The 27,672-nt window shown below is 42.4% G+C and overlaps 1 protein-coding gene across 6 annotated transcripts in view; it reads left to right on the forward strand.

Moving 5' to 3' along the window:
* Positions 1–27,672, forward strand: part of slc4a3 (solute carrier family 4 member 3) — a 112,055-nt gene that overhangs the window by 62,837 nt on the left and 21,546 nt on the right. For 3 of the 6 annotated variants that reach the window (XR_016490531.1, XM_021578907.3, XM_021578908.3), the window contains exons 6-16: positions 4,568–4,779; positions 16,671–16,813; positions 17,489–17,669; positions 17,801–17,936; positions 20,329–20,436; positions 22,495–22,675; positions 24,499–24,607; positions 26,033–26,217; positions 26,404–26,632; positions 26,746–26,961; positions 27,346–27,494. Coding sequence is in view for 4 of the 6 variants with exons in the window: in XM_021578907.3 (XP_021434582.3) it covers positions 4,568–4,779; positions 16,671–16,813; positions 17,489–17,669; positions 17,801–17,936; positions 20,329–20,436; positions 22,495–22,675; positions 24,499–24,607; positions 26,033–26,217; positions 26,404–26,632; positions 26,746–26,961; positions 27,346–27,494 (1,849 nt within the window). In the remaining 2 variants the exon portion in view is untranslated. The remainder of the gene's footprint in view (positions 1–4,567; positions 4,780–16,670; positions 16,814–17,488; positions 17,670–17,800; positions 17,937–20,328; positions 20,437–22,494; positions 22,676–24,498; positions 24,608–26,032; positions 26,218–26,403; positions 26,633–26,745; positions 26,962–27,345; positions 27,495–27,672) is intronic. The other 3 variants (XR_016490533.1, XM_090215518.1, XM_036958728.2) reach the window with 1 other exon arrangement.

The raw sequence follows: 27,672 nt of genomic DNA on the forward strand, positions 1-27,672 counted from the left end.
GAAGTAGCTCTTTCAGTAGTTTAGTTGGAATAGAGTCCAGTATGCAGCTTGAGGGTTTAGAGGCCATGACTATTTTCATTAATGTGTCATGAGATACAGGATTAAAAAACGTGAGTGTCTCCATTGATCCTAGATCATGGCACTTCTGTGCTGACTCAGGACAACTGAACTTTGGAGAAATACACAGATTCAAAGAGGAGTCCGCAATTAGCTTTCTAATGATCATGAAGTTTCTAATGATAATGAAGTTAATTGAAGAAGTTCATGAATTCATCACTACTGAAGTAAAAGCCATCCTCTCTTGTTGAATAATGCTTTTTAGTTAGCTTTGCGACAGTATCAAAAATACATTTTGGATTGTTCTTATTCTCCTCGAATTGGGTTGGAAAAATAGGATGATCGAGCAGCAGTGAGGGCTCTTCGATATTGCACGGTTCTGTCTTTCCAAGCTAGTCGGAAGACATCCAATTTGGTGGAGTGCCATTTTCGTTCCAATTTTCTGAAAGATTGCTTCAGTATTTTCTGTATACCAGGGAGCAAATTTCTTGTGACAAATGTTTTTTTGTTTTTAGGGGTGCGACTGCATCTAGAGTATTACGCAAAGTTAAATTTAGATCCTCAGTTAAGTGGTTAACCTAATTTTTGTACTCCGACATCCTTGGGTAGGTGGAGGGTGTCTGGAATAGCATCTAGGAATCTTTTGATGATCCTTGGTTGAGGTCTGAGCAGATTATTTGTTACGATTGCAAACGTAAGAAGATGGTGATCCGATAGTCCAGGACTATGAGGAAAAAGTCAGCCAGTCCACAGGACAAATCTAGATCCAGGGTCCGGAGACGTTGGACAAAACCCACGGAGTTGATGATGGCCCCGAAAGCCTTTTGGAGTGGGTCTGTGGACTTTTCAATGTGAATATTAAAGTCATCAAAAATTATCTGGCAGAATATTATCTGCCATGACTACACAAGGTCCAATAGGATTCCAGGGAACTCAGTGAGGAACGTTGTATACGGCCCAGGAGGCCTGTAAACAGTAGCTATAAAAAGTGATTGAGTAGGCTGCAAAGATTTCATGACTAGATTCTCAAAAGATGAAAACGTACACTTTTAATTTTTTGGAAATGTTTAGATTTTTGTTTTGCTGTTGTAAATGTTTACAACACCTCCGACTTTGCAGGATGCAATGGTCACTAGTGTAACCAGGAGGAGAGGCCTCATTTAACACAGTAAATTCATCAAGCGTGAGACATGTTTCAGTCAGGCCAATCACATCAATATCAGTTAATTGACTATGACTGCCTTGAAAGTGAGAGATCTAACATTATGTAGCCAAACTTGTGAGATATCACAATCTCTTTCAATAATGACAGGAAAGGAGGAGGTCTTTATTCCAATGAGATTGGTAAGGCGAACATCACCATGTTTAGTTTTGCTCAACCTAGTTTGAGGCACAGACACAGTCTCAATGGAGATAGCTAAGCTGACATCACTGACTGTGCTAGTGGCAGACTACCTAAGCTGGCAGGCTTATTATCTACAAGTTCTATCTTTTGGGAGGGGCAGAAAACAGTTTTCAGCCAGCGATTGAGTTGTGAGACTGCTGTAGAGCTCATCACCACCCTAACTGGGAGGGGGCCAGAGACAATTACTCGATGTGGACACATCTTTCTAGCTGATTTACACGCTGAAGCTATGTTGAGCTTGGTGACTTCTGACTGTTTCATCCTAACATTGTTGGTGCCAACGTGGAGAGCAATATCGCTATATTCTCTACACTCGCCAGTTTTAGCCTTAGCCAGCACCATCTTCAGATTAGCCTTTGCGTCGGTAGCACTGCACCCTGGTAAACAGTGTATGGCTGGATATTGCCAATGACTAGGGTTTTCAATTTGTCTGAGCAAATGGTGGGAGGCTTTGGCGGCTCAGACCCCGTAATGGGTGGAGGAGAGACCTGAGAAGGTGCGGCCTCTGGCTCCAACTTGTTGCTTAATGGGTGGAACCGAATGAAAATTTGTTGGCTGAATGAGCGACACAGGTTGAACACGCCAACACCATTGCTTTGCAGAAGCCTTGAGAAACTTGTTCGGCTGCAGGGACTGTGCAAGGGGATGTCTACTACTATCTGTACTTACTGGTGGCACAACACTGTTTCATCCTTTCCTACACTCAATTTGCCCTTGCCTAACGATTGCATCTGAAGCTGTGCTTGCAACACGTCTATTCTCACCATAAGGCAATAGTTACTGTGTATATTATGAGTACAGCGACTGCAATTGGATGGCATAGTGCTGATGTTAATGTTACTACTTCGTTTATTCAGCTGGTGGAGGTCCTGTCGAACCATGTCACAATAAAGCATCAGGGGTGAAAAAGTTAAATGAAAAAAGTTGAGCGAGGAAGAAATGAAGATGTTGCTAAGTGTTTTAAAAGTATAAACTGAAAAGTATGGCAGATAGACAAGTAGTAACATGCAGCACAGCAGCACGGATACAAGTCCGGAAGTTGAGGGCGGAGCTAGCTGGCCGCAGAGCTTCACATTTTATTGTGTTACAAAGTGGGATTAAAATGGATTTAATTGTCATTTTTGTCAGCAGTATACACAAAATATTGTGTGTAGATTGAGGGAAAAACAATTTAATACATTTTAGAATAAGGCTGTAATTTAACAATGTGGAAAAAGTCAAGGGGTACCTTCCGGAGGTACTGTAAGGTCCCTCAGTCAAGCATTTAATTTCAAGCACAGATTCAACTATCTTCATGGTTTAGTTAATAATTATGCTGTCCATTATATATTAAACCATCAAGACACCTCAAAGATATTGTAATCCTTCTGAACTGAGCTGCAGGAGAGGAATTTAACTGCTCAGGGATGTTACATTGGTGATTGTAGGGCAGAGAACTGAGGATGGATCAACAGCATTGTAGTGACTCCACAATTATGACCTAAATGAAGTGAAACAAAGAACACAAATATACAAATGGAATAAATGTTTTGTCCCATATTCAAAGCCATATGTTTGGGGCAAATCCAACACACCACTGAGACACTGCCTCCTTATTTTCAAGCATGGTGGTGGCTGCATCACGATATGGGTATGCTTGTCATCAGCAAATACTGGGGAGTTTATCAGGATGGGGCTCAGCACAGACAAAATCCTAGAGCAAAACCTGCTTCAATCTGCTTTAAACCAGACACTGGGAGATGAATTTACCTTTCAGAAGGACAATAACCAACAACACAAGGACAAAAAGCAACTGGAGTTGCTTACCAAGAAGACAGTGAATAAGAACCAAGAAGACAGAGGCCAAGTTACAGTTTTGACTTAAATCTGCTTGACAACCTATGGCAAGACTTGAAAATCGCTGTATAAGCCATCTTGAAAGACCTTGACTAATTTTGAATAGCATAATATGCAAATATTGCACAATCCAGGTGTGAAAAGCTCTTTGAGAGTTACACAAGAATTCTCACAGAAGACTTACTGCCAAAGGTGTTTCTAATATGTATGGACCCAGGGAATTGAATTATTATGCAACTAATACATTTTATTACCTTTAAAAATATATATATATTTGTATTTTATTTTTTGCTTTTTTCTTCCACTTTGACATTACAGAATATTTTCTGTAAATTGTTGATAAAAAATATAATTTAATACCACTTTGCAACACAAGAAACTGTGAAAAAATCCAAGGGGTCTGAATACTTTTGCAAAGCACACACTGTATGTGTCTCAAATGGCCAAAGTGTGCCTTTCACAATCATGTCTCGGGGGGGGGGGGGGGCATGTACCCTAGATATGATCTGTACTGTATGAGTAAACGCATCTGGCTCATTAACACATACAGCTTTGAGAATATGAATTATTTGGTAATGGTTTGAATAATGTATGGAAGCATCCTGGGAGGTGGAACTGTGTGGAGCCCAGGGACATATTCATTAGGGCACAACGTAGCAAAACATTTTGCAACAGAAAAGAAACATGAGCATTTTTTTATTGTAAATTTGTTTTTCTTCCGTTTGGAGCCTAATGAACGCAAACCAGGTATTGTCTCTCCCCTCTGCAGGGCGGTTAATCTCACTGATTTATTATTATTGCTGCAGTGAACAAGAAACGTAGTAACAATGTCATGTACTGTTATGCCATCGTTGCCTGAGTGAAAGCAGCCAACGACTCACCCTGTGAGGAAGCCAGTGTTGTGGTGAAGATATTGTGCTGCTGTGCTGTGTTCTGGCGCCCTCTGTTGCAAGATGGACCACACTACATCCAACAATCTGACCGCTCCCAGATGATTGTGTGTGTGTGCCAGTCAAGATATTTGTTTGTATAGGCTGAGCTGATGTTCATTTTTGAAGAAGAAAAAGCAGAAAGTAGATACTCGAGTTCTAATACTTTGGGATAAAAAGCACCACTATGTAATGGTTTATGGCTGTTTGTCCTTCATGATAGTTGATGCAATGGATTACAGATATTTACCTGACATACTTCTAAAGCAAATGTTGGAAGAATCTTTACGATGGATTTTCACACATACTCAAGTGAACCCCACTGTCCTCCCCTCCCCAGGTGCCCCCCCTCTGTGGACCCCCCTAGTGTGACCACCTGCGGCTGGTTCAGGAGGAGTCCCCTCCACCCTGCACCGAGGACCAGTTACGACCTGCGGGAGCGCATCTGCATCGGCAGTATGACGACCATGGAAACAGCCGTGTACCAGAAAGTGCCCACTGACGACGCTGAGGCTGAGATGCTGGCTAGCGCTGATCTGGACGACATGAAAAGTAAGACACACACACACACACACACACACACACACATACTTAAACAGAGAGAATGGACCAGTCCCCAAATCAACCACTCTAGCCAACCATCGGGCTGGAGAGCTGACCCCCAGCAGCACTAATCAGACACACCTGATTCTACTAATCAGCCGCTTCTCGGTACCTTGATTGGCTGAATCAGGTGTATTTATGTAGGGCTGGAGCAAAAGCCTGCACACCCAGCTCCTGGAGGCGGGTTGACCATGCATGGCTTAGCCCCTGTTTTCTGAAAGGCATACCATTTTTAGTTTGTGCTGGTTCAAATGAACCTAGGCCATACCTTGCGACTTGGAACTTAGTAAATACATTTTTAGCCAAACTCTCGGTTCCACAATCGGCACCTCAACGGACAGGGAGGACAAAACCCAGTCAGCATCCTTCATACCTCACAAAAACAGGTTGCTCCAGTTGCCTTCCCAGTTCTGCGGGGGAAGATTGAAGGGATAAAAGTACAGGGATAAAATATCAATCATAAATCACTTACCACACACAGCATGATGTACTAATGCCCCAGTACACAAAAATAAATTGCTGGGTTAAAAACAGCCCACTCTGTTATAACGTAATGTAAACATTTTTGGAAAAGGTCAAGGGGTCTGAATACTTTCTGAATGCACTTGTCTTTATGACAAGGGGGATTGAGGAGATAATAGACATTGTGTCACCTTATATTGTTGAATAGAATATCCCCAAAACATTGTGAGAAATAAACATAGGCCATATAGTGGTTTGGGCTAATGTGAAAACATAAACCAACTAATGGTTCGCTCATAGAAGTTTATGATAAGTGATTATTCATTACGGTAAAGTTTAGCTACTTACCAGTTGGATAACTGTTCATTTGGCGAAGCAGGAACAGGTTTGTGTCTTCAATTCTTTTTTGGAATACAGAAAATGTTACCAGGACACCAGTGATTTTGTTGGCAGCAAAATCCCTGTGGTTGCAAAAGCAAACTAACTGCTCCTCATCATCAATAAGTTACTCCATGTCTGTAACAATTGTAGTCACATATTAGAATTCTCTGCAGCACAAACATTCCTCATTTGTAGGCATTGGAGCACAATTGCCACAACTGTACCACCAGTCTGTGTTGATGCTGGGGATGGGTTGGGGCTCCAGACCAATAGCTCACATAGAACAGATCTACCTTTTCTCAGACTTGCTTTCAATGAGAATGACAGATCTATAACTCACATTTCTATGTGGATTGTTTTGGGTTGCCCAAAAAGTTACATATTGCAGCTTTCAGTATCCTCACTACTTCTACTTTAAAAAAAATCAGTGACGTCAAACTCCATATAAGGGCATATCGTGACGTTTCCCTCACGAGGGCACTCCATATGCAGTTGTTACCCATCTCTGCTGTTGTTGTAGTTGGTGACGTAAAATAATGATATAAAATAACACACATATTTTAGGTGGAAAAGTACACATTTCCAGACTTAAAACTGATGCAAAATAGCTCATTCGGACGTACGCTTTCAATAAGACAATTAATTTATCCACAGTTCGCAGATTTGTGAATCATGCATTCACTGACAACGGAGCAGACTGAGGCATGCATCCAGCAACGTCACAAGTCACGTGATCTGTTTTTGCAGCTGTCTCTCAGTTCTGCACTCCAGAGAGAGAGAGAGGTACTGTATTATTGTAGATCAGGGTTCATCAACTAGATTCAGCCGCGGGCAGATTTTTTCTTAAATGGAAGGTCAGGGGGCCGGAACATAATTACAAATAATTTGTTGACTGCAAATTGACCGCAAGAAGCCCAAACATATATAATATTTGACTTAAACATAATAATTTCAAACCTTGTTTACATTGGTATACTATCACATATATCTCTCTATTATGCGTGGGAATATTTTGGAATATATTTCCCAAATTAAAATAACTTGGGAGCCAGTGGGGGAACCCTGCCATAGAGCATGTACCTTAAGGGGAAAAGTGTAGAGAAAAACGCAATTGTAGGGCATTGATGTAAAAAATATATTACACATCTGTATAATAATATTATATGTGTGTTATTCTATTTAAGGTATGTTGTTTATATACAGTACCAGTCAAAAGTTTGGACACACCTACTCATTCAAGGGTTTTTCTTTATTTTTTACTATTTTCTACATTGTAGAATAATAGTGAAGACACCAAAACTATGAAATAACACACGTGGAATCATGTAGTACCCAAAAAAAGTGTTAAACAAATCGAAATATATTTTAGATTCTTCAAAGTAGCCACCCTTTACCTTGATGACAGCTTTGCGCACTCTTGGCATTATGTCAACCAGTTTCACCTGGAGTGCTTTTCTAACCGTCTTGAAGGAGTTCCCACGTATGCTGTGCACTTATTGGCTGCTTTTCTTTCACTCTGTGGTCCAACTCATCCCAAACCATCTCATTTGGGTTGAGGTCGGGTGATTGTGGAGGCCTATTCATCTGATGCAGTACTCCATCACTCTCCTTCTTGGTCAAATAACATTTACACAGCCTGGAGGTGTGTTGGGTCATTGTCCTGTTGAAAAACAAATGATAGTCCCACTAAGCACAAACTAGATGGGATGGCGTATTGCTGCAGAATGCTTTGGTAGCCATGCCTGGAATTCTAAATAAATCACAAACAGTGTCACCAGCAAAGCACCATCATACCTCCTCCTCCATGCTTCATGGTGGGAACTACAATTGCAGAGATCATCCATTCAAGGCGGTTGGAACCAAGAATTTCAAATTTGGACTCATCACACCAAAGGACAGATTTCCACCGGTCTAATGTCCATTGCTCAGGTGTCTTGTCCCAAGCTAGTCTCTTCTTATTATTGGTGTCCTTTAGTAGTGGTTTCTTTGCAGCAATTTGACCATGAAGGCCTGACTCACACAGTCTCCTCTGAACAGTTGATGTTGAGATGTGTCTGTTACTTGAACTCCGTGAAGCATTTATTTGGGCTGCAATTTCTGAGGCTGGTAACTCTAATGAACTTATCCTCTGCAGCAGCTGTATCTCTGTGTCTTCCATTCCGTTGGCGGTCCTCATGAGAGCCGGTTTCATCATAGCGCTTGATGGTTTTTGCAAATGCACTTAAAGAAACCTTCAAAGTTCTTGATATTTTCCATATTGACTGACCTGATGTCTTAAAGTAATGATGGACTGTCGTTTTTCTTTGCTTATTTGAGCTTTTCTGGCTATAATATGGACTTGGTCTTTTACCAAATAGGGCTATCTTCTGTATACCACCCATACCTTGTCACAACACAACTGATTGGCTCAAACGCATTAAGAAGGAAAGAAATTCCACAAATACATTTTTAACAAGGCACACCTGTTAATTGAAATCCGTTCCAGGTGACTACCTCATGAAGCTGGTTGAGAGAATGCCAAGAGTGTGCAAAGCTGTCATCAAGGCAAAGGGTGGCTACTTTGAAGAATCTCAAATATTAAATATATACACTTTTTTGGTTACGACATGATTCCATATGTGTTATTTAATAGTTTTGATGTCTTCACTATTATTCTACAATGTGGAAAATCGTAAAAATAAAGAAAAACCCTTGAATGAGTAGGTGTGTCCACATTTTTGACAGGTACTGTATATATAGGGTTAGCGACTCTCTTTATTTGTATGACAAATAAATGGGTAGCACTCCCTGGCCCATTCCACAATCCCTGGGCAATAATTAACAGAGGAGATCAGTTGCTGATTCTCCTTGACAGCAACCCTGCCCCAGGCCCTTCCTGCTATGACCCACCCAGCAAGGGAAGCCTTGACCAGATGCTCAGACCAGATGGAAATAGAACAAGAAACAGGGGACCCACTATGAAACAGACAGGCTATCAGATTTAGTCTGATAGGACAGTAAGATGTCAGGCTATAGCACATATATCGTACAGCTCATATCCGTTCCACCTCCTCCCCGTCACTTTCCACTCCGACGAGTCCATATTGTCATTCAGTCACAGCACACAGCAGTATATTTGGGGTTTACAATGATAGTTTGATATGGTACAGGGTTACGGTTTGACGTTTGATGATTGTTAACTGGCATTATGTAGGGAAAGCCGTGGCATAGTTTTTTAACAGGACATAACTTTAAAACGTCCAGGGGTAAAACATAGAGGATGTACTGTAGCACTGCATTTGAATATAGTACTATAGCTTTCATGATGACCATTTGAAATGTTCACAGAGATTTGGCCTATCTTGCCCATGGCACTGTGAGTTCCATTGCCCCACTGAGAGTGTACTTGTTCATTCACTGAGAGTAACATGGCTGATGCGGGTTACCAGTTACCCTGCTTGGTAATGCTAGAGCATAGTTGTGATATGGATTACTAGTGACTATGCTTGACAATGTTATAGAGCAGGATTGTCTTGAAGCTTCAACTGGTGCTTATGTTCAGAATGCCTCTAAGCAAGTGAAACACATGCTCACGCACGCACGCGCGCACACGCTGTAAACACAGGTTTGAGGAAAGGTCAGTGTTCCGCTCAGGTACCCGTTGTGGGCGAAGAGTGGCAGACTATTCGAAATAATCACAGTTTCCATGGAGACCTGTGCTGGAGACAGGCTATTGCTCCAAAGCAGAGTACCATGCTGTGTAACTGCAGTATGCCTACTGTTTGTCTGTTTGTCTGTATGTGACTGTGTCTGTGTTGTGGAATTATGATTTTCTCAGATGTGTGGATGTTTTCTGAGAGAAGAAGAGAGCCATCACGTCAATGCTTTCCTCTTGATCCTCTGATTCAGCCTTGACTCTGCTCTTGCTGCCTGCCCTCACCCCACCAGCATGCCCCTCCCCAGCCAAGTGTCCATCCCAGGATCAATGGACAGCCAGCGTCACGGAAATGGTTGAATTGGCCCAATAGGTTAGAGGGAGGTCTGAAAAAAAGTGGATCAGTTTGTGTCAGTATTTCCTTTTGGAATGACAGCTCGAGCCCCCTGTTATTCTTGCTGTGGGACCAGCACGGGGGGGGGCCCTTCAGAGCTTTACACTTCTGCCTGCTCAAGCCTGCGCTGCCTGAGGCTGTACCACTAACTCTACTACCGACACCACTTACACCTCCGTCTGCGCCGATGGGAGGATAGCAGCAGTGAGACATTTCTCTTCCGCTTTTGAGGTGGATTGGGGCTAATTAGGAGGACGCTGAGAAGATAAACATCTGTTTTTAGTCTTTAGTCTTTTTCTCCCACACTTTTTTCCTCATTTCCATTCTTCGTACTCCATAGGGTATCCTCACTTGGTAGAGTGGATTTCCAGCGACAACAGCTAGTGCAGAATAGGACCTATAGAATCAACTCTGGGGCAGCCAGCGAGAGAACGCCTGCCAAAAAACATTCAAAAACCTCCACCTGAGCTCATAGTAGTCTGCAGAGTGGACATAGTGTTTTGGTAACCAGCAACCACTATTCCAGCTTTGCTTTTGTTCCTGTTTCTGACGAATAACACAGAAGACGCACAGGCTTGGCTGACAGCTAACACCAACCCCTCGGCGAGAGACGGCAAGCGAGAGATCGCCAGAACCCTGGATGAGCAGGGCGCCCACCTGGAGCAGGGTGGGGAGGAGGCACCACAGACACCGGCGCCGACCCAGGAGATGCCAGACCCCGGGGGGCAAGAGAACAAGGGACCACCAGCCCCCTCTTCGGAGGAGGTGATTGGAGACAAACACACCTATTCAGAAGGGACCAACACCAAGGCAACCACCAACGTTCACAGACCAGGGACATTGGACACCTCACCCCAGTGTCACCCTGTGCTCCTCCAGCATAGCGAGGGAGCAGAGGTTGTGCGCCGCGCCTCTAAGTTCAACATGGTGGGCTTGGAGGACTTTGAGGAGCTTGTTTTTGATTTCGATGACTATGACCTGCTGGAGTCCATCCATGACCACACGGGGTCCCCTGAGAACCCAGACCCCTTGGAGCACATCCGTAAGTATCAGGGCTCCCACCCCCCAAGGGAAGCAGTGTGTGGTCATGGAAGAATGGACAACACTTTACAACAAATTCCCAAGTTTTAAATTAACACTGAGAGTGTGGACCCGGGTAGACACTTTACAGTATTGTTTTAACACACTGCTTAGTGCTTGTTGCATTCATCCATTTTCAGTCTTATGGACTTCTCCGAGTGAGATCCTAAGTGAATATGTTATCATAGACATTTAATTATTTAACCCATTACAGTGTATTTCATAAGCCTTATTAAAAAAAAACTACTGGGTTGTTTGGATGACCCAACTGCTGGGTTGCAGGCATTTTTAAAAAGAGCAAGGCTGGTTTGTTGATGCTGGGTTATTGAGATATAACCCAGCGGGTCAGATTAGAAGACTGGAGGCATGGTTTAGTAAGGGTGTGACTTTCAGGAAGTTGTTTTTGGCCACATGTGAGTGTAAATGTAATTCCGGTTCATCAGTTCTGTTGAATTGTTTTTACATGTTACGGTCAAACACTGACACTTTTGTAGTTTTAAGGAAGATTACAGAAGTGTATGAGTTTGTTAAAAGTGAATTAATTAAATGAATGAAAACCCAATTGGTGGTTAAATTAACTCATGTTTGGGTAATCCGAACAACACAACATGTTGGGTTATTTACCAAACCTGACAGATATATGTGTAATTCCTATTGAAAGCCAGCCAGTGTGGGCATAACCAATTTTTTGGAACGTTTTATCACCCGCAACCTGGATTCAGAATGTCTGCCAAGGTCAAGAAGATTGCAATATGAGACTACCTAAACCATCTAAACTGGGAACAACCATTTCAGTAATGGGTGCAATAAGTCCAAGTAACATAATTGGATTAGTTTAGAAAATACTTATCATTTATATTTGAGAAGCATAAGTTTAATAAATCAATCAAAACATAGATATTGAAACAAACAGTTGTGAAACTCAACGTGCAATTGCAATAGAGCATCCTGGGAAATATGATAATTATGGGTGTGGCTTTGTTTCAACTCTGTTTATTTACACCAACACTGAGGTTATGTTAAACCAATAAGCATTAATTCAACACTTACAGAGTTCATTGTTATTTTAGAGAGTCGGCATTTGGATTCAAGAGGTGGGATTATTATCACTATCATTCTCATTTTAATACAGCAATGGTAACATTATATTATCTTACCTAATTTAGGTTAGGATAACTGTGTAAGGGGACAACATACTGTAACATTCAGGGCCTTCGGAAAATATTCAGACCCCTTGACTATTTCCCCATTTTGTTAGGTTACAGCCTTATTCTAAAATTGATTTTTTTTAAATTCCCTCATCTATCTAAAAACAATACTCCATAATGATAAAGCAAAAATATGTTTTTAGAAATGTTTGCTAATTTATTAAAAAAAAAACGGAAATATCACATTTACATAAGTATTCAGACCATTACTCAGTACTTTGTTGAAGCACCTTTGGCAGCAATTACAGCCTCTGGTCTTCTTGGGTTTTACGCTACAAGCTAGGCACACCTGTATTTGGGGCGTTTCTCCCATTCTTCTCTGCAGATCCTCTCATGCTGTCAGGTTGGATGGGAAGCGTTGCTCCACAGCTATTTTCAGGTCTCTCCAGAGATGTTGGATCCAGTTCAAGTTGGGGCTTAAGCTGGGCCACTCAAGGACATTCAGACACTTGTCCCTAAGCCACTCCTGCTTTGTCTTGTGTGCTATGTGCTTGGGGTCATTGTCCTGTTGGAAGGTGAACCTTTGCCCCAGTCTGAGGTCCTGAGCGCTCTGGAGCAGATTTTCATCAAATATCTCTCTGTACTTTGCTCCGTTCAACTTTGCTTCGATCCTGACTGGTCTCCCAATCCCTGCTGCTGTTAAGCATCCCCACAGGAATATGCTGCCTCCACCAAGCTTCACCGTAGGGATGGTGCCAGGTGTCCTCCAGACGTGACGTTTGGCATTAAGGCCAAAGATTTCAATCTTGTTTTCAGCAGACCAGAGAATCTTCTATCTGATGGACTGATTCCAAAGGCTGACCCAAAACATTTCCGGCAGAGAAGAGGTTCTCGGAATGGACTTCGAGTTCGTCTCAGGAGGCACACACACCACCCACTACTTCTGAGTGTATTACTCGCTAATGTTCAGTCTTTGAATAATAAAGTTGACGAGCTCAGGGCGAGGATTTCCTTCCAGAGAGACATCAGGGATTGTAACATACTTTGTTTCACAGAAATATGTCTCTCGTGGGATTTATTGTCTGAGTCCATACAGCCAGTTGGGTTCTCAGTTCATCACGCAGACAGGAATAAATATCTCTCCGGGAAGAAGAAGTGTGGGGGTTTGTGTTTCATGATTAACTACCCAGGGAGCGATTGTGATAACATACAGGAACGCAAGTCCTTTTGTTCTCCCGACCAAGAATACCTCACAATTAAATGCCGACCGTATTACCTCCCAAGAGAATTCTCTTCGGTTATAGTCACAGCCGTGTACATTCCCCCTCAAGCAGATACTGCAATCTTTTTGCTCAAACATGCACTGTCAACTGTGGAACCTTATAAAGACAGTTGTGTGCCTTTCCAAATCATGTCCAATCAATTGAATTTACCATAGGTGGACTCCAATCAAGTTGTAGTAGCATTTCAAGGATGATCAATGGAAACAGGATGCACCTGAGCTCAATTTCGAGTCTCATAGCAAATGGTCTAAATACTTATGTAAATAAGGTTTTTCTGTTTTTTATTTGCAATAAATTTGCAAATAAATCTAAAAACCTGTTTTCGCTTTGTCATTATGGGGTACTGGGTGTAGATTGATGAAAGTGGAGGAGTAGCACTCAACTCTTTTGGTGGAAAGCCCTGACATTGGTAATTGATTAGTGAGAATTCAGAGTTGTTTTTATTGATTGTATGGAGCAATAAATACAAGCTAATTTCTGCCAATGCTTGGTTGGCCTGGGTGAATTGGAACCCTCTCTATCCCTCGCTGTCCCCTGCTAAACTATTGATCATGTGGCCCCTGTTCGGTCCTGGGCCCCTCCTTTACTGGGGCAGAACGAAATCCCATAGACAAACTATACTGTTGTTTCTATGACTGGCACTGGATTTGGACACTTCTGCAGTAGTGCTGTGAGGGTTACCTCGGTGCTGGTCGCAATGACAGTGTGGGCACTGGTGTCCAATGACGACCAGAATGGACCCAAAGAGCTCCTCAGAGAGTGAATTAGGGAGAAAGGACACAGGTGTTAAGAGAAGTGTCATCTGTTTTCTGGTTCATTATCTGGTTTCTTTGCTTGACTTTGATGATGGCTCTCTGCCCCTCTGTATAGATAATACATACTGAATATACATTACACCTTCTACTGAGTTCATATAGATTCCACAAGCGGGTTACCTAAGGAATATAACTAGCTACAGAGCATTCCCAGAGATGCAAAAGAGAAGGGACAAGGGTTACTAATGGGCCCATAGAAGAGATCACCTATTGATCATTCACAACCACGTCAAACCTCGCTAGTGACCGTAGCTACTGGAGGAAGCTTGTGGTCGACTGTGTTGCAGCTGAAAGATGATGATGTTGATTGATCAATATCTCAATTGTCCTAATTGGGAAAGTCACACTGCCGCCAGGAATTGACGATATACAAGATGTGTAAACCACATATACACACTACTCACTAAAAGAGGGGCTACAGAGAGAGCAGTGGAATACAGAATGCAGAATGACATGAGTTCCACACTAAGGGCCATTAGAGAATTTACAGAGGGTGAAGCTGCACGGGGTGCTACAGAGGACATTGGAGAGACAGACACTGGTCGCTTACTATGGCAAATAATTGGGGTTACCGAGGGCATACACTATGTTCACTACTGTGTTAATCTGTATCAAATCTTTTCCATCCAGACTGGTAATTGTAGAATCGAAAACAAAGGGGGCAGAGAGGGAGAAAAGTGGGGTTGTCGAGGGCATACTCATTGGCACAAATAGGGCACAGAAGGGGCACAGAGGGAGAGAAGTGGGGTTATGTAGGGCATAGGAGGGGGGCATAGAGTGGGTATTAGAGGGGCACAGAGTGCAGATAGCGTCTACAGACGGGGCATTCAGAAGCTACTCAAGATCACAGGCAATACTTTGGGAAGTTATGATGATGATGACTTGAATTCACATGAACATACAAAAGTTACATGCATATTGTAGCGACCTTAACCCAACACCTATAGACCTCATCAAGAGGTTCAGATCTTTTGACGCAATGACTAAGATGTTGGGTTGACAGTTGTTGGACCCGGGTTCGAATTCCATGTTGAAAAGTGTTAACACCAACACAAGGGGTTATTTTACTCCAATAAGTGTTAATTCAACACTTACAGGGTTCATTATTATGTTTAGAGTGTAGGGCCTCATGAAATAGATTGCAATATAATATAATGACAACATTCACTTAGAATTGCACTTTGTAAAGTTCATAGGACTGAAAATGAATGAATGCAACAACCATGTCTCTGTCACTAACACATTCAGTCATGGGTGGTAACTCTACAATTTACTTGAAAAGGAAGGCACTCTGGGAAATATGCAAATAAAGCTTTACTAAGCAGTGTATTAGTTCAACACAGTTCAGTGTCTATATGGGTTCACACTTTCAGTGTTCATTCAACACTGGGGAATTTGCTGCGCACTTTACGAGCAGCAGAATAACTTTTATTTAGTTAGCAAAGCTCAGAGCGAGTCCAGCCAAAGGGTGTCTCTTCCACTTCAATACCGAGTTACTCCTGGGAGCACTCCCAAACCTGTTAGCATAGAGTGTTTGTTATGATGATTGTATTGCCTGAAAAACACCACAGAATGAAAGAATAGAAGGATGGAGGGATGAACTTGGGGTCAGAGGGATGGAGGATGAGAGAAGGAACAAAACAACCTGTTTCCTAGACTTTGTTTATGGCACACTCTGTGGTGGGTGTGACTACAACACAACACAAAGCAGCTGAGGTCTAGAGGTGGTCTGGCCAGGCCTTCTCCCCAGAGTGTCTACAAAACCAGCCCTTTGATTGGCAGTATAACTAGCATCTACCCACACACACACACACACACACATGCACACACACACCCTTGTCCTTAGAGCATCCTCTTCCTCGTTCCACCCACATCGCCAGGCCCAGCTCCTAAGGAGTAGACAGCATCAATTACGCAAAATTCAATAAAATATGGTTTGTGGCCTGAAGAGCTTCAAATTGAATCAGGCTTTTTTTATTCTCTAAAGGTCTGTGGTGGGCGAAAAACCACCCAACATAACGACCCGTCTGTTTGCTCAGCTCCTCTGTTACCCCATGCACCTACTGTGTGCCTTATTTTCCCTTTATTTCCCATGGAAACGTTAAATCGGCAATCGACCATCATGATATGTACCCATTGAAGTACCCAGTCAGAACCCAAAATATAAGCTTATTTTGCTCCAATGTTTGAAAGCAAAGTAAATGTAAATAAACACTAAAGCCTCAAAACATGAATTTGAATTTCTCCAGCCCTATCCCGCAGATCTTTACTGAAACAGGGGCAGGGAGTGCACTTTGTTATTGTTTCAACTGCTTATTGCACTTTTAATAGACATCTATAATCAGATTGATGTATTATTCTCTGTCATAAGACAGAGCTCCTCCATAGAGACAGTACTCAGCCAGTCTTTTGCCTGGTACACACAGGTTGTATTGCACATTTGACATAACAGTTGTGATATTTGCACAAACAAAATGTGACACCGCACAACGGTTGTGTTGTGCAGACAAATAAAAACACATGTCAAATGCCTCATACAACCTGAGTGTGTATGATACTACGCCTTCGAGTGAGCACAGTTTACCTTTTCTGCAGCCGACCTCCCAGTGTCATTAATAACTGCTCCTGTTGTTGTGCTTTAAGGTCACCGATTCGAGGACAACCCTGGAGTGAGGCGTCACCTGGTGAAGAAGTCATCTCGATGCCAGCTCCTCCAGACCACCAACAGCTCTTCTCAACTGTCCAGCGTGAAGAAGAAGAGGACGGCTGACAAGAAGACCCATGAGGTGAGACTCCACGGCACCAGTTGATTGGTCAATTGATTAATTGACTAATTGGAAATATTAAATCATTGAAAACATAGGTTCTTCCTAGTAATTGCTTACTAAACATTTAGCAGATCTAAAGCCAGGGAACTTCACTTCACAGTTGGAGTCACGACATACTGTAGGCCTAAGCCCTCAGTCATAACACTTAGAAGATCTATTTTGAGACTGTATATTCTAATTGGTGACCTTTGCAACATATTTTCTAACTTTGTGTACTATTTCTATCAAAGTGTAATCTGAGTAGCTCCCTTCTGTCCCATTCATATGATGTCGTAGTCTGGCAAAGGAGTGATCGCCGTCTGTTTGGTCCCTTTAATGTTCCAGGAAGGTTGGAGCTAACATCGACTCTGTTAGCTCGCTGTGTGCTCCAAGAACATTCCTTGTAGAAACATTTCAATAAGTCTCCGACAGTGCAAAGCACACATGTCAATTAGACCAAAAGCTTTTTCCTTAGACTTAATAAGAAAACATTCTGCTTTACTTCATAGACTTTAATATAATTGAATTTGACATTTTTCCATTCAATAGATTTTCAATTTTTTTCTCAGTTCTTGAACAAACAAAGAAAAGAAAAAGAGAAGATGAGCCATATGTGAAGTCATGGATAACTAGGTGTCTGTTTGGTCTCTATAGGTGTTTGTGGAACTCAATGAGCTGATAGTGGATAAGAACCAGGAAATGCGCTGGAAGGAGACGGCCCGTTGGATCAAGTTTGAGGAGGACGTGGAAGAGGAGACAGACCGCTGGGGAAAACCCCACGTGGCTTCGCTTTCCTTCCGTAGTCTGCTGGAGCTCCGCAGGACCATCACACATGGTGACGCCCTCACCACACACACAAACACACAGACACACAGTCACAAATTGACTATTGATAAAACTTTGAAATTCCACTACAATAGGAGGTAAATCTGTGCCATTCACTCTCCCCCTGCCATCCCACATAAGGTGCTGTCCTTTTGGACCTGGAGCAGACCACCTTGCCTGGTATTGCTCACCTGGTGGTGGAGACCATGATCATCTCAGACCAGATCAGAGCGGAGGACCGGGCCAACGTGCTCCGTGCCCTGCTGCTCAAACACCAGTGAGTGGTCAGCTGCCCAGGCAATCATGAAGTGGAACGACATTTATTGGATATTTCAAACTTTTTTAACAAATCAAAAACTGAAAAATTGGGCGTGCAAAATTATTCAGCCCCTTTACTTTCAGTGCAGCAAACTCTCTCCAGAAGTTCAGTGAGGATCTCTGAATGATCCAATGTTGACCTAAATGACTAATGATGATAAATACAATCCACCTGTGTGTAATCAAGTCTCCGTATAAATGCACCTGCACTGTGATAGTCTCAGAGGTCCGTTAAAAGCGCAGAGAGCATCATGAAGAACAAGGAACACACCAGGCAGGTCCGAGATACTGTTGTGAAGAAGTTTAAAGCCGGATTTGGATACAAAAATATTTCCCAAGCTTTAAACATCCCAAGGAGCACTGTGCAAGCGATAATATTGAAATGGAAGGAGTATCAGACCACTGCAAATCTACCAAGACCTGTCCGTCCCTCTAAACTTTCAGCTCATACAAGGAGAAGACTGATCAGAGATGCAGCCAAGAGGCCCATGATCACTCTGGATGAACTGCAGAGATCTACAGCTGAGGTGGGAGACTCTGTCCATAGGACAACAATCAGTCGTATATTGCACAAATCTGGCCTTTATGGAAGAGTGGCAAGAAGAAAGCCATTTCTTAAAGATATCCATAAAAAGTGTTGTTTAAAGTTTGCCACAAGCCACCTGGGAGACACACCAAACATGTGGAAGAAGGTGCTCTGGTCAGATGAAACCAAAATTGAACTTTTTGGCAACAATGCAAAACGTTATGTTTGGCGTAAAAGCAACCCAGCTGAACACACCATCCCCACTGTCAAACATGGTGGTGGCAGCATCATGGTTTGGGCCTGCTTTTCTTCACCAGGGACAGGGAAGATGGTTAAAATTGATGGGAAGATGGATGGAGCCAAATACAGGACCATTCTGGAAGAAAACCTGATGGAGTCTGCAAAAGACCTGAGACTAGGACGGAGATTTGTCTTCCAACAAGACAATGATCCAAAACATAAAGCAAAATCTACAATGGAATGGTTCAAAAATAAACATATCCAGGTGTTAGAATGGCCAAGTCAAAGTCCAGACCTGAATCCAATCGAGAATCTGTGGAAAGAACTGATAACTGCTGTTCACAAATGCTCTCCATCCAACCTCACTGAGCTCGAGCTGTTTTGCAAGGAGGAATGGGAAAACATTTCAGTCTCTCGATGTGCAAAACTGATAGAGACATACCCCAAGCGACTTACAGCTGTAATCGCAGCAAAAGGTGGCGCTACAAAGTATTAACTTAAGGGGGCTGAATAATTTTGCAAGCCCAATTTTTCAGTTTTTGATTTGTTAAAAAAGTTTGAAATATCCAATAAATGTCGTTCCACTTCATGATTGTGTCCCACTTGTTGTTGATTCTTCACAAAAAAATACAGTTTTATATCTTTATGTTTGAAGCCTGAAATGTGGCAAAAGGTCGCAAAGTTCAAGGGGGCCGAATACTTTCGCAAGGCACTGTACTGTACCTTTGACTATTGGATGTTCTTATAGGCACTTTAGTATTGCCAGTGTAACAGTATAGCTTCCATCCCTTTCCTCGCCCCTACCTGGGCTCAAACCAGGAACACATCGACAACAGCCACCCTTGTCAAACGGCAACCGCCCCATTCACCCACTTCCCCCTCCAGCCTCCATTGCTTTATCTATCCAGTCTCCAATTAGTCCTTTTGAAGTTTTCTTGGTAAGCCCTTATGTTGGTTTATCTATCTACAGTGGTTAGTATTTGCGGCACATGATAGAGTTCAACAAGCCTTAAATTTTACTTATTTATTTTTATTTTACTAGGCAAGTGAGTTAAGAACAAATTCTTATTTTCAATGACGGCCTAGGAACAGTGGGTTAACTGCCTGTTCAGGGGCAGAAGGACAGATTTGTACCTTGTCAGCTCGGGGGTTTGAACTTGCAGGACCAAACTGTTACACTGGCAATACTAAAGTGCCTATAAGAACATCCAATAGTCAAAGGTACAGTATATGAAATACAAATGGTATAGAGAGAACTTGCAACCTTGCAGCTCGGGGGTTTGAACTTGCTAGTCCACCGCTCTAACCACTAGGCTACCCTGCGTGTCAGCAGTCAATTTGAATTTAAGGCTGAGGGATGAGCAGTATCAGTACATGACTGAAGGATAGAGGAGGACTTTTCCTATGTGTTTTGTTGCCTTCAATGTGGTAGCTTGCAATAGTTGAATACAACCCAGGAAGTCGCCTTAAGTTGGGACACAGGCCTATGTGGCCTCATTCCAACATACGCATGCATAAACACACACACAAGCACACACTTTTCAAATTTGTGTGAACCCTCTCTTGTATCTGTCTCTGTACTCAGATTCAGTTTTCCTAGGCCCAGTTTGGTCCCTAGGCCCAGTTTGGTCCCTAGGCCCAGCTTGGTCCCAGATCCCGACACAAGCCCTCCAGTAAAGAAGAGGACAGAATGGTACCATGTTTGGCCATAACAGTATTCACCATGCATGGTGTCTTGAGGTACTCTGTGGTGGAACATTAATGGTTTGCAGAGACTCAGCAGCCATGGTTTTCTTACTAATGTTGTGGTGTGTTCCTGGGTTTGCTTCAAGCAATCATCCATTTTTATCTAAATGGTATGTATGCCTTTTGGATGATGGGATGAAGTAATGGCTACTAGGCCTATTGTGTTGTCTGAAGTTGATCGATTGCTGTGTTATATTAGTGTGTTCTTTTATACCTGTTGCTATTATGCTGTTTGATGTTTAAATTGGTACAGGTCACCATCTACACATTTCAGAGTCAGAAAGTACAATATCAAAATAGTGTCACTATTGTCTCTTATGGAAAACAAGAAGAAAAAAAAATCTTGTTTTGACAGTGAAGCTTGAGGACAAATGTACTTGCAGTTATATTTATCCCAGGCATTGTTGTCAAAACATGGGTTGTGGCAGAACTGGAACCTGAACTGGAACCTGCCATCCCAGAACTGGAACCTGCCTAGTCTGTCTCTTATGGTGCCAAGTGCCAACCTCCCTGTAAGCCATGTTACACCAGGGGTCAGTGACAAGTCACCTGGCAGTCTGTCACCAACCATAGAGCAAACTCTGGGCCAGATTGAACCATTGTCAACCATTTAGACAGATTCACTATAAGTGCACCACACAAACACACACACACACACACACACACACACACACACACACACACACACACACACACATGCATACACTTACACACAGACAAACACATTTGGTTGAATATATTAAACTATGTCTCTCTCTCTCTCTCTCTCTCCCTCTCTCTCTCTCTCTCTCACACACATACACAACAGACGGTCATCAACACTCCGCCACCAGGCCTCGTTGCACACACCCCGTCAGTTGCAACCTTTCAGCAACATTTTCCACCATGTCACCAGCTGCTTTCCATGGGAAAAGCCTTCTAATTGGCTGAGCCAGTCCAAGATAGGAATTTATGATGTGGAAAGAAATGCATCAAGGTGGCTGTAGAATTTAGCTCATCGCTTACTCATTCCGGTTTAAAGATTCTCTGGGTGCTGCTTGAGCACAATTTGGTGTGGTGGCACACCTTGTTCTTTTGTTTTGTTGAACTATTGTGTCCAACTCGGGAGACGGGTAACAAGACCAAACGGACCTAATGATGGAGGTGATGTCACCTCTGGACCGGAGTGTGAGTGTGATCAAACTGTCTGTGTGCTGTGAGGGGCCTGGTCACACACACGCAAGCACACACACACACATTGCTGTCTTGTTTTAGAGGAGCACACCTAATACAATCCAGTGTGTTCCAAGGAATACATAGAAAACCACCAGTGTGTCACCCACTTGAATAGGTTGAGTCAATTTTTTAAAGAGTCTTTATAACATATCCTTGAGTCTTTATAACATATCCTTGAGTTTTTTATAGCATATCCTTGAGTCTTTATAACATATCCTTGAGTCTTTATAACATATCCTTGAGTCTTTATAACATATCATTGATAAGAGTCTTTATAACATATCCTTGATAAGTCTTTATAACATATCCTTAATACGAGTCTTTATAACATATCCTTAATACGAGTCTTTATAACATATCCTTAATACGAGTCTTTATAACATATCCTTAATAAAAGTCTTTATAAGATATCCTTAATACGAGTCTTTATAACATATCCTTAATACGAGTCTTTATAACATATCCTTAATAAGAGCCTTCATAACATATCCTTAATAAGAGTCTTTATAACATATCATTAATAAGAGTCTTCATAACATGTCCTTAATAAGGATCTTCATAACATATCCTTAATAAGAGTCGTTGGACGGTATGTAGAGGATATGGAGGATTTGTTTCTTTTGATACTGACTCCATTAACTATCATCCACTTCTTGAATGGACGCAATACATTTTAACATCGCAGTGCATAATAACCACTTTATATTGTATAGCAACCTTCATGAAGTTCCAGTCTTATTGCATGGCAACTCCCGACTGTAATACAACCTCCTGTGTCTCCTCCTTCCAGCCACCCTAACGACGAAAAGGAGGGCCTCTTCCATCGCAACCACTCTAGTAACAGCCTTCAAGGCAGCTTCCACCGCAACCACAACCACGTTCCCAACACTGCGTTGCCCCTTGTGGCCGAAGACCATGCAGCGGTCCACCACCACCACCATGACAACAAAGCACCAGACCATGACAAAGAGGTGTTTGTGAGCTTGTTTATGAGGGGCGTGGGCAAAGTGTTGCTTTTTTTTGTTTAGTCTTGTGCACATCTATAGGCTGGACTGGAGATGTATGTTTAAAGGCCCAATACAACTGTTTTTTTAATCTCAATATCAAATGATTTCTGGGTCAAAATTAAGTATCTTACTGTGATTTTTTTATTTATTAACATTTTCAAAAATAAACAAGAATAGCTTCTTAGCAAAGAGCCATTGTTCAAGCAACATTTCTCTAGGACTGTGTGGAAGTGGTATGAGTGGGGAGTGGAAAATGGAAAACAACCAGCTGTTATTTGCAGAGAGGTTTGGAATTATCTTATTAGTCTATTAACTCATTTACTGCCTGGTGATGTTACCAGGCAGGCTAAAACTCCATCCCACCAAAACAGGCTGAAATTTCAGGTGGTCGTTTCAGCTCTTACACTAAAAGGATATTATCATAATTTTCACAATTTCACATTATTACAACCTCATAGTGTGGAAGTACAGTATATATAAAACAGAGGAAAATCTACGTTTTTGAGTGCGCTGGGCCTTTAAAGCTATTGGTCCGATACCGTTAGCCTTTTGGATATTTGTGTCTGCGTCTTTGTGTCTCAGTTACAAGCCTGAATATTTATTCAAATGGACATAATACACCTTTTCTTGGCTCAATGGCCTTGTCCAATTCCTTTGAAAACAAACGAAGAATGGTCTGAGTAGATGATTTCACGTTCTGAGGCACAGAGATATTGCTCAAATTCCACCTTGAAATAGAAATACAATACTGTATGTCATATTCATTTTTTTTTCTCTCCATTGTATAGTACTGTATATCACACACAGTGTACAAAACATTAGGAACACCTGCTATTTCCATGACATAGACTGACCAGGTGAATCCAGGTGAAATCTATAATCCCTTTTTCATATAATTTGTTAAATCCACTTCAATCCATGTAGATGAAGGGGAGGAGACAGGTTAAAGAAGGATTTTTACTGCTTGAGACATGGATTGTGTAATTGTGGTTTTTCACACTCAGCAGTTTCCATTGTGTATAAAACATGGTCCAACACCCAAAGGAAATCCAGCCAACTTGCCACAACTGTGGAGTCAACATAGGCCAGCATCCCTGTGGAGTGCTTTGGACACCCTATAGAGTCCATGCTCTGATAAATTGAGTCTGTTCTGAGGGCAAAAGGGGTGCAACTCAAAATTAGGAGGGTGTTCCTAATGTTGTGCACGCTCAGTGTATATTAGAGTGTAAAAACAAATCTGAGATATGCGTCGAGTTCAGTAATGCAGCCACAGTGGGAAACAGAAAACCCCAGATATTGCTTGGAATCGGAGACAAAAAAAACTTCCATTAGCCACTCCACCCACATGAGATGAATGATGTTCTTAGTCAGCTTACAGGTGCTCCTTGTTAAAACTTCTTGATGCGTTAACTGTGAAACTTTAATGTTCCCCGTGGCTTGAAACTTTGGCAAATTTAAAACAGCTCATAAAAATCTAAAACTCCAGTCATATTAAAATATTTGAAAGTGATTTTACCATTTCGTACTTTTGTCACTGACGTTGTGTTGATTTGTGTCTGCAGATGAATGCTAGATAGACACTGTACGACTGTTCGAAAGTTCATAACAGTCTGTAAAATTGACAAATGTAGGGTTTGGATCAACTAATGCCAAGGAGAGAGCCTGTGGATGTTCTGTGACCGTCTGGCAAAGCTTTTGTTTAGCACAGGCCTTACACAGGCTTAGCATGAAATACATCCTTATGTTTACGCTTCACCTGTTAACATTTTTCTGGTTTGTGACTTCAGAAATCACATCACCCCCCCCTGCCGACGGCTCACGACCATCAGGTTACCAAACACACCAAACTCTTAGCCAAGATTCCCAAGGACGCCGAAGCAACCGTGGTCTTAGTGGGTAAGCCCAAGGAGTATATATACAGTACCAGTCAAAAGTTTGGACATGAGTGTTTTTCATTACTTTTTACTATTTTATATATTGTGGAATAATAGTGAAGACAGCAAAACAATTAAATAACAGATATAGAATCATGTAGTAACTAAAAAAAAATGTTAATCTAAGCAAAATATATTTTATACATGAAGGTCAGTCAATCCGGAAAATGTCAAGAACTTTAAAAGTTTCTTCAAGTGCAGTCGCAAAAACCATCAAGCGCTATGATGAAACTGGCTCTCATGAGGACCGCCGCAGAAAAGGAAGACCCAGAGTTACCTATGCTGCAGAGGGAAAATTCATTAGAGTTAACTGCACCTCAGATTGCTGCCCAAATAAATGTTTCACAGAGTTCAAGTAACAGACACATCTCAACATCAACTGTTCAGAGGAGACTGCGTGAATCAGGCCTTCATGGTCAAATTGCTGCAAAGAAACCACTAGTAAAGGACACTAATAATAAGAAGAGACTTGCTTGGGCCAAGAAACATGAGCAATGGATATTGGATCGGTGGAAGTCTGTCCTTTGGTCAGATGTCCAAATGTGAGTTTTTTGGTTCCAACCAAAAATGCAGAGTAGGTGAACGGACATCTCCGCATGTGTGGTTCCCAGTGTGAAGCATGGAGGAGGAGGTGTGATGGTGTGGGAGTGCTTTGCTGTTGACAGTGTCAGTGATTTATTTAGAATTCAAGGCACACTTAACCAGCATGGCTACTAAAGCATTCTGCAGAGATACGCCATCTGGTTTGCTCTTAGTGGGAGGAAAAGCTGTCAACAAGTGCTCAGCATATGTGGGAACTTCTTCAAGACTGTTGGAAAGGCATTCCATGTGAAGCTGGTTGAGAGAATGCCAAAAGTGTGCAAAGCTGTCATCAAGGCAAAGGGTGGCTACTTTGAAGAATCTCAAATATAACATATATTTTGATTTGTTTAACACTTTTTTTGGTTACTTTTGAGGTCTTCACTACTATTCTACAATGGAGAAAATAGTTTTAAAAATTAGAAAAACCCTTGAATGAATAGGTGTGTCCAAACGTTTTCCGGGTACTGTATGTGTGTGTGAAACATGCATTTGGATGTACTGTACATTTATTTTCACGGCTACATTTGCCTGTGTAAGTATTGGCTCTGTCCGTTCACATGTCAGCCTTAGGGCGGTGTGTACCAATTGTTAGCATTGATTTAATTTCTAATTGGCACAACTCATCTCTCCACTGACAGTAGTAGCAGATGTGTGGTGCAATTTCTCAGGCAAAATGGCTTGCCCTGGAAACACCCATTGGCTGCAATATTAGCTTAGCTTGCCTCCCTTAGCACTCATCAATTACCCCTTACCTATTAGCATTAGCATTGTTTCCAAAGATCCTTAACTGCGTGTCATTCCTCAGGGTGTGTGGAGTTCTTGGAGCAGCCGGCCATGGCCTTCATCAGGCTGAGTGAGGCGGTGCTGCTGGAGTCGGTCCTGGAGGTGCCGGTGCCAGTCCGTTTCCTCTTTGCCCTGCTCGGTCCCGCTCAGTCCAACATGGACTATCACGAGATCGGACGCTCCTTCTCCACCCTGATGTCTGACAAGGTAGCTGACCTGAAAAAAAACATGGCACACAACTTTTCCCATAATTCCTCTCAGCTGTAAATGGTACAAATAGTACAAACATTTAGGTTTCCCAGACAGATTAAAAGTCTTGGGAAAAAAATTGAGGTATAGTCTGGATCAGTGAGATCTTGTAGACCATTACTCATCTCTTCAAAACATCCCCAGAACTTCCACGAGGTGGCTTACTTCGCGGATGACCGGCAGGACCTGCTGAACGGCATCAATGAGTTCCTGGACTGCAGCATCGTTATCCCCCCGTCGGACGTGGAGGGCAAGGACCTGCTAAAGACGGTAGCCTCCTTCCAGAAGCAGATGCTGCGCAAGAGGAAGGAGAGAGAGAACACTAAGAAGGGCATGACCCATGCCACCCCCGGGACAGACCAGGAGACCAAAGGTGATCATAATTGTATTTATTTCTTTATTTAGTTTGCAGCCCTTTGGAGTTCCCCACGAGTAGATTGAAAAACACAGGCTTACTGGATGTCTGTCTGTTTCACTGCACTGCAGAGGTGAGCCAGGACGAGCAGGAAGAGGAGGACCAAGAGGTGGACCCCATGAAGCGGTCAGGCATCCCATTCGGGGGCCTCATCCATGACATCAGGCGACGCTACCCACGCTACGCCAGTGACATCAAGGACGCCTTGGACTCACAGTGCATTGCCGCCATCATCTTCATCTACTTCGCAGCCCTCTCGCCCACCATCACCTTCGGAGGACTGTTGGGTAAGAGAGCTTTGCCGGCACATATTTGTTTTCCTTCTACCTCAAGAATGTGATTCACCGACGTTTCAGAACAAAAAATGAAATGTTTGCTAGCTGTCCTAAGAGGATGTGTACTCCATAAAGTGCTAGCTAACTAAATAACCAGCTAGCTTAATATAACACCCCATTGCCAAAAATGTTTGCGACAACATAGCTACCAGTTTTTCACAATTTACTTGTACCTCTACATGTCACTGTAGGTTTTAGATACTGATTAGTACACTAATATTGTACAATATTCAATAGTGTTCTCATTAACTCGAAAGTAGCTGTTACTGAATGAGAAGATACATAAAGGAAGTTTAAAAACTACAGCTCAGTCAATATCCTTCCACCTTTAAACAGGAGAGAAAACAGAGGGCATGATGGGAGTCTCTGAGCTTATCATCTCCACGGCGACCCTGGGGGTGCTGTTCTCGCTGTTGGCCGGACAGCCCCTGCTCATCATCGGATTCTCAGGACCACTGCTGGTGTTTGAGGAGGCCTTCTACAAGGTGCCTGAAAATAAACACATTTACAGCAGGGCGACGGTGGACAGGAATCATCCAAAAATCATGATAATTAAAAGCATTTTAAAAAGAGGTCTTAAGAGCATTAGATATGTGTATCTAATAGGCTACTTCATGTTGCACAGCCCATTTGAAACCACATTTGCCCCGGTTCGGAGCCTAT

This window comes from Oncorhynchus mykiss, chromosome 22 (assembly GCF_057628025.1).
Source record: "Oncorhynchus mykiss isolate SJ-2025 chromosome 22, ASM5762802v1, whole genome shotgun sequence".
NCBI lineage: Eukaryota > Metazoa > Chordata > Actinopteri > Salmoniformes > Salmonidae > Oncorhynchus > Oncorhynchus mykiss.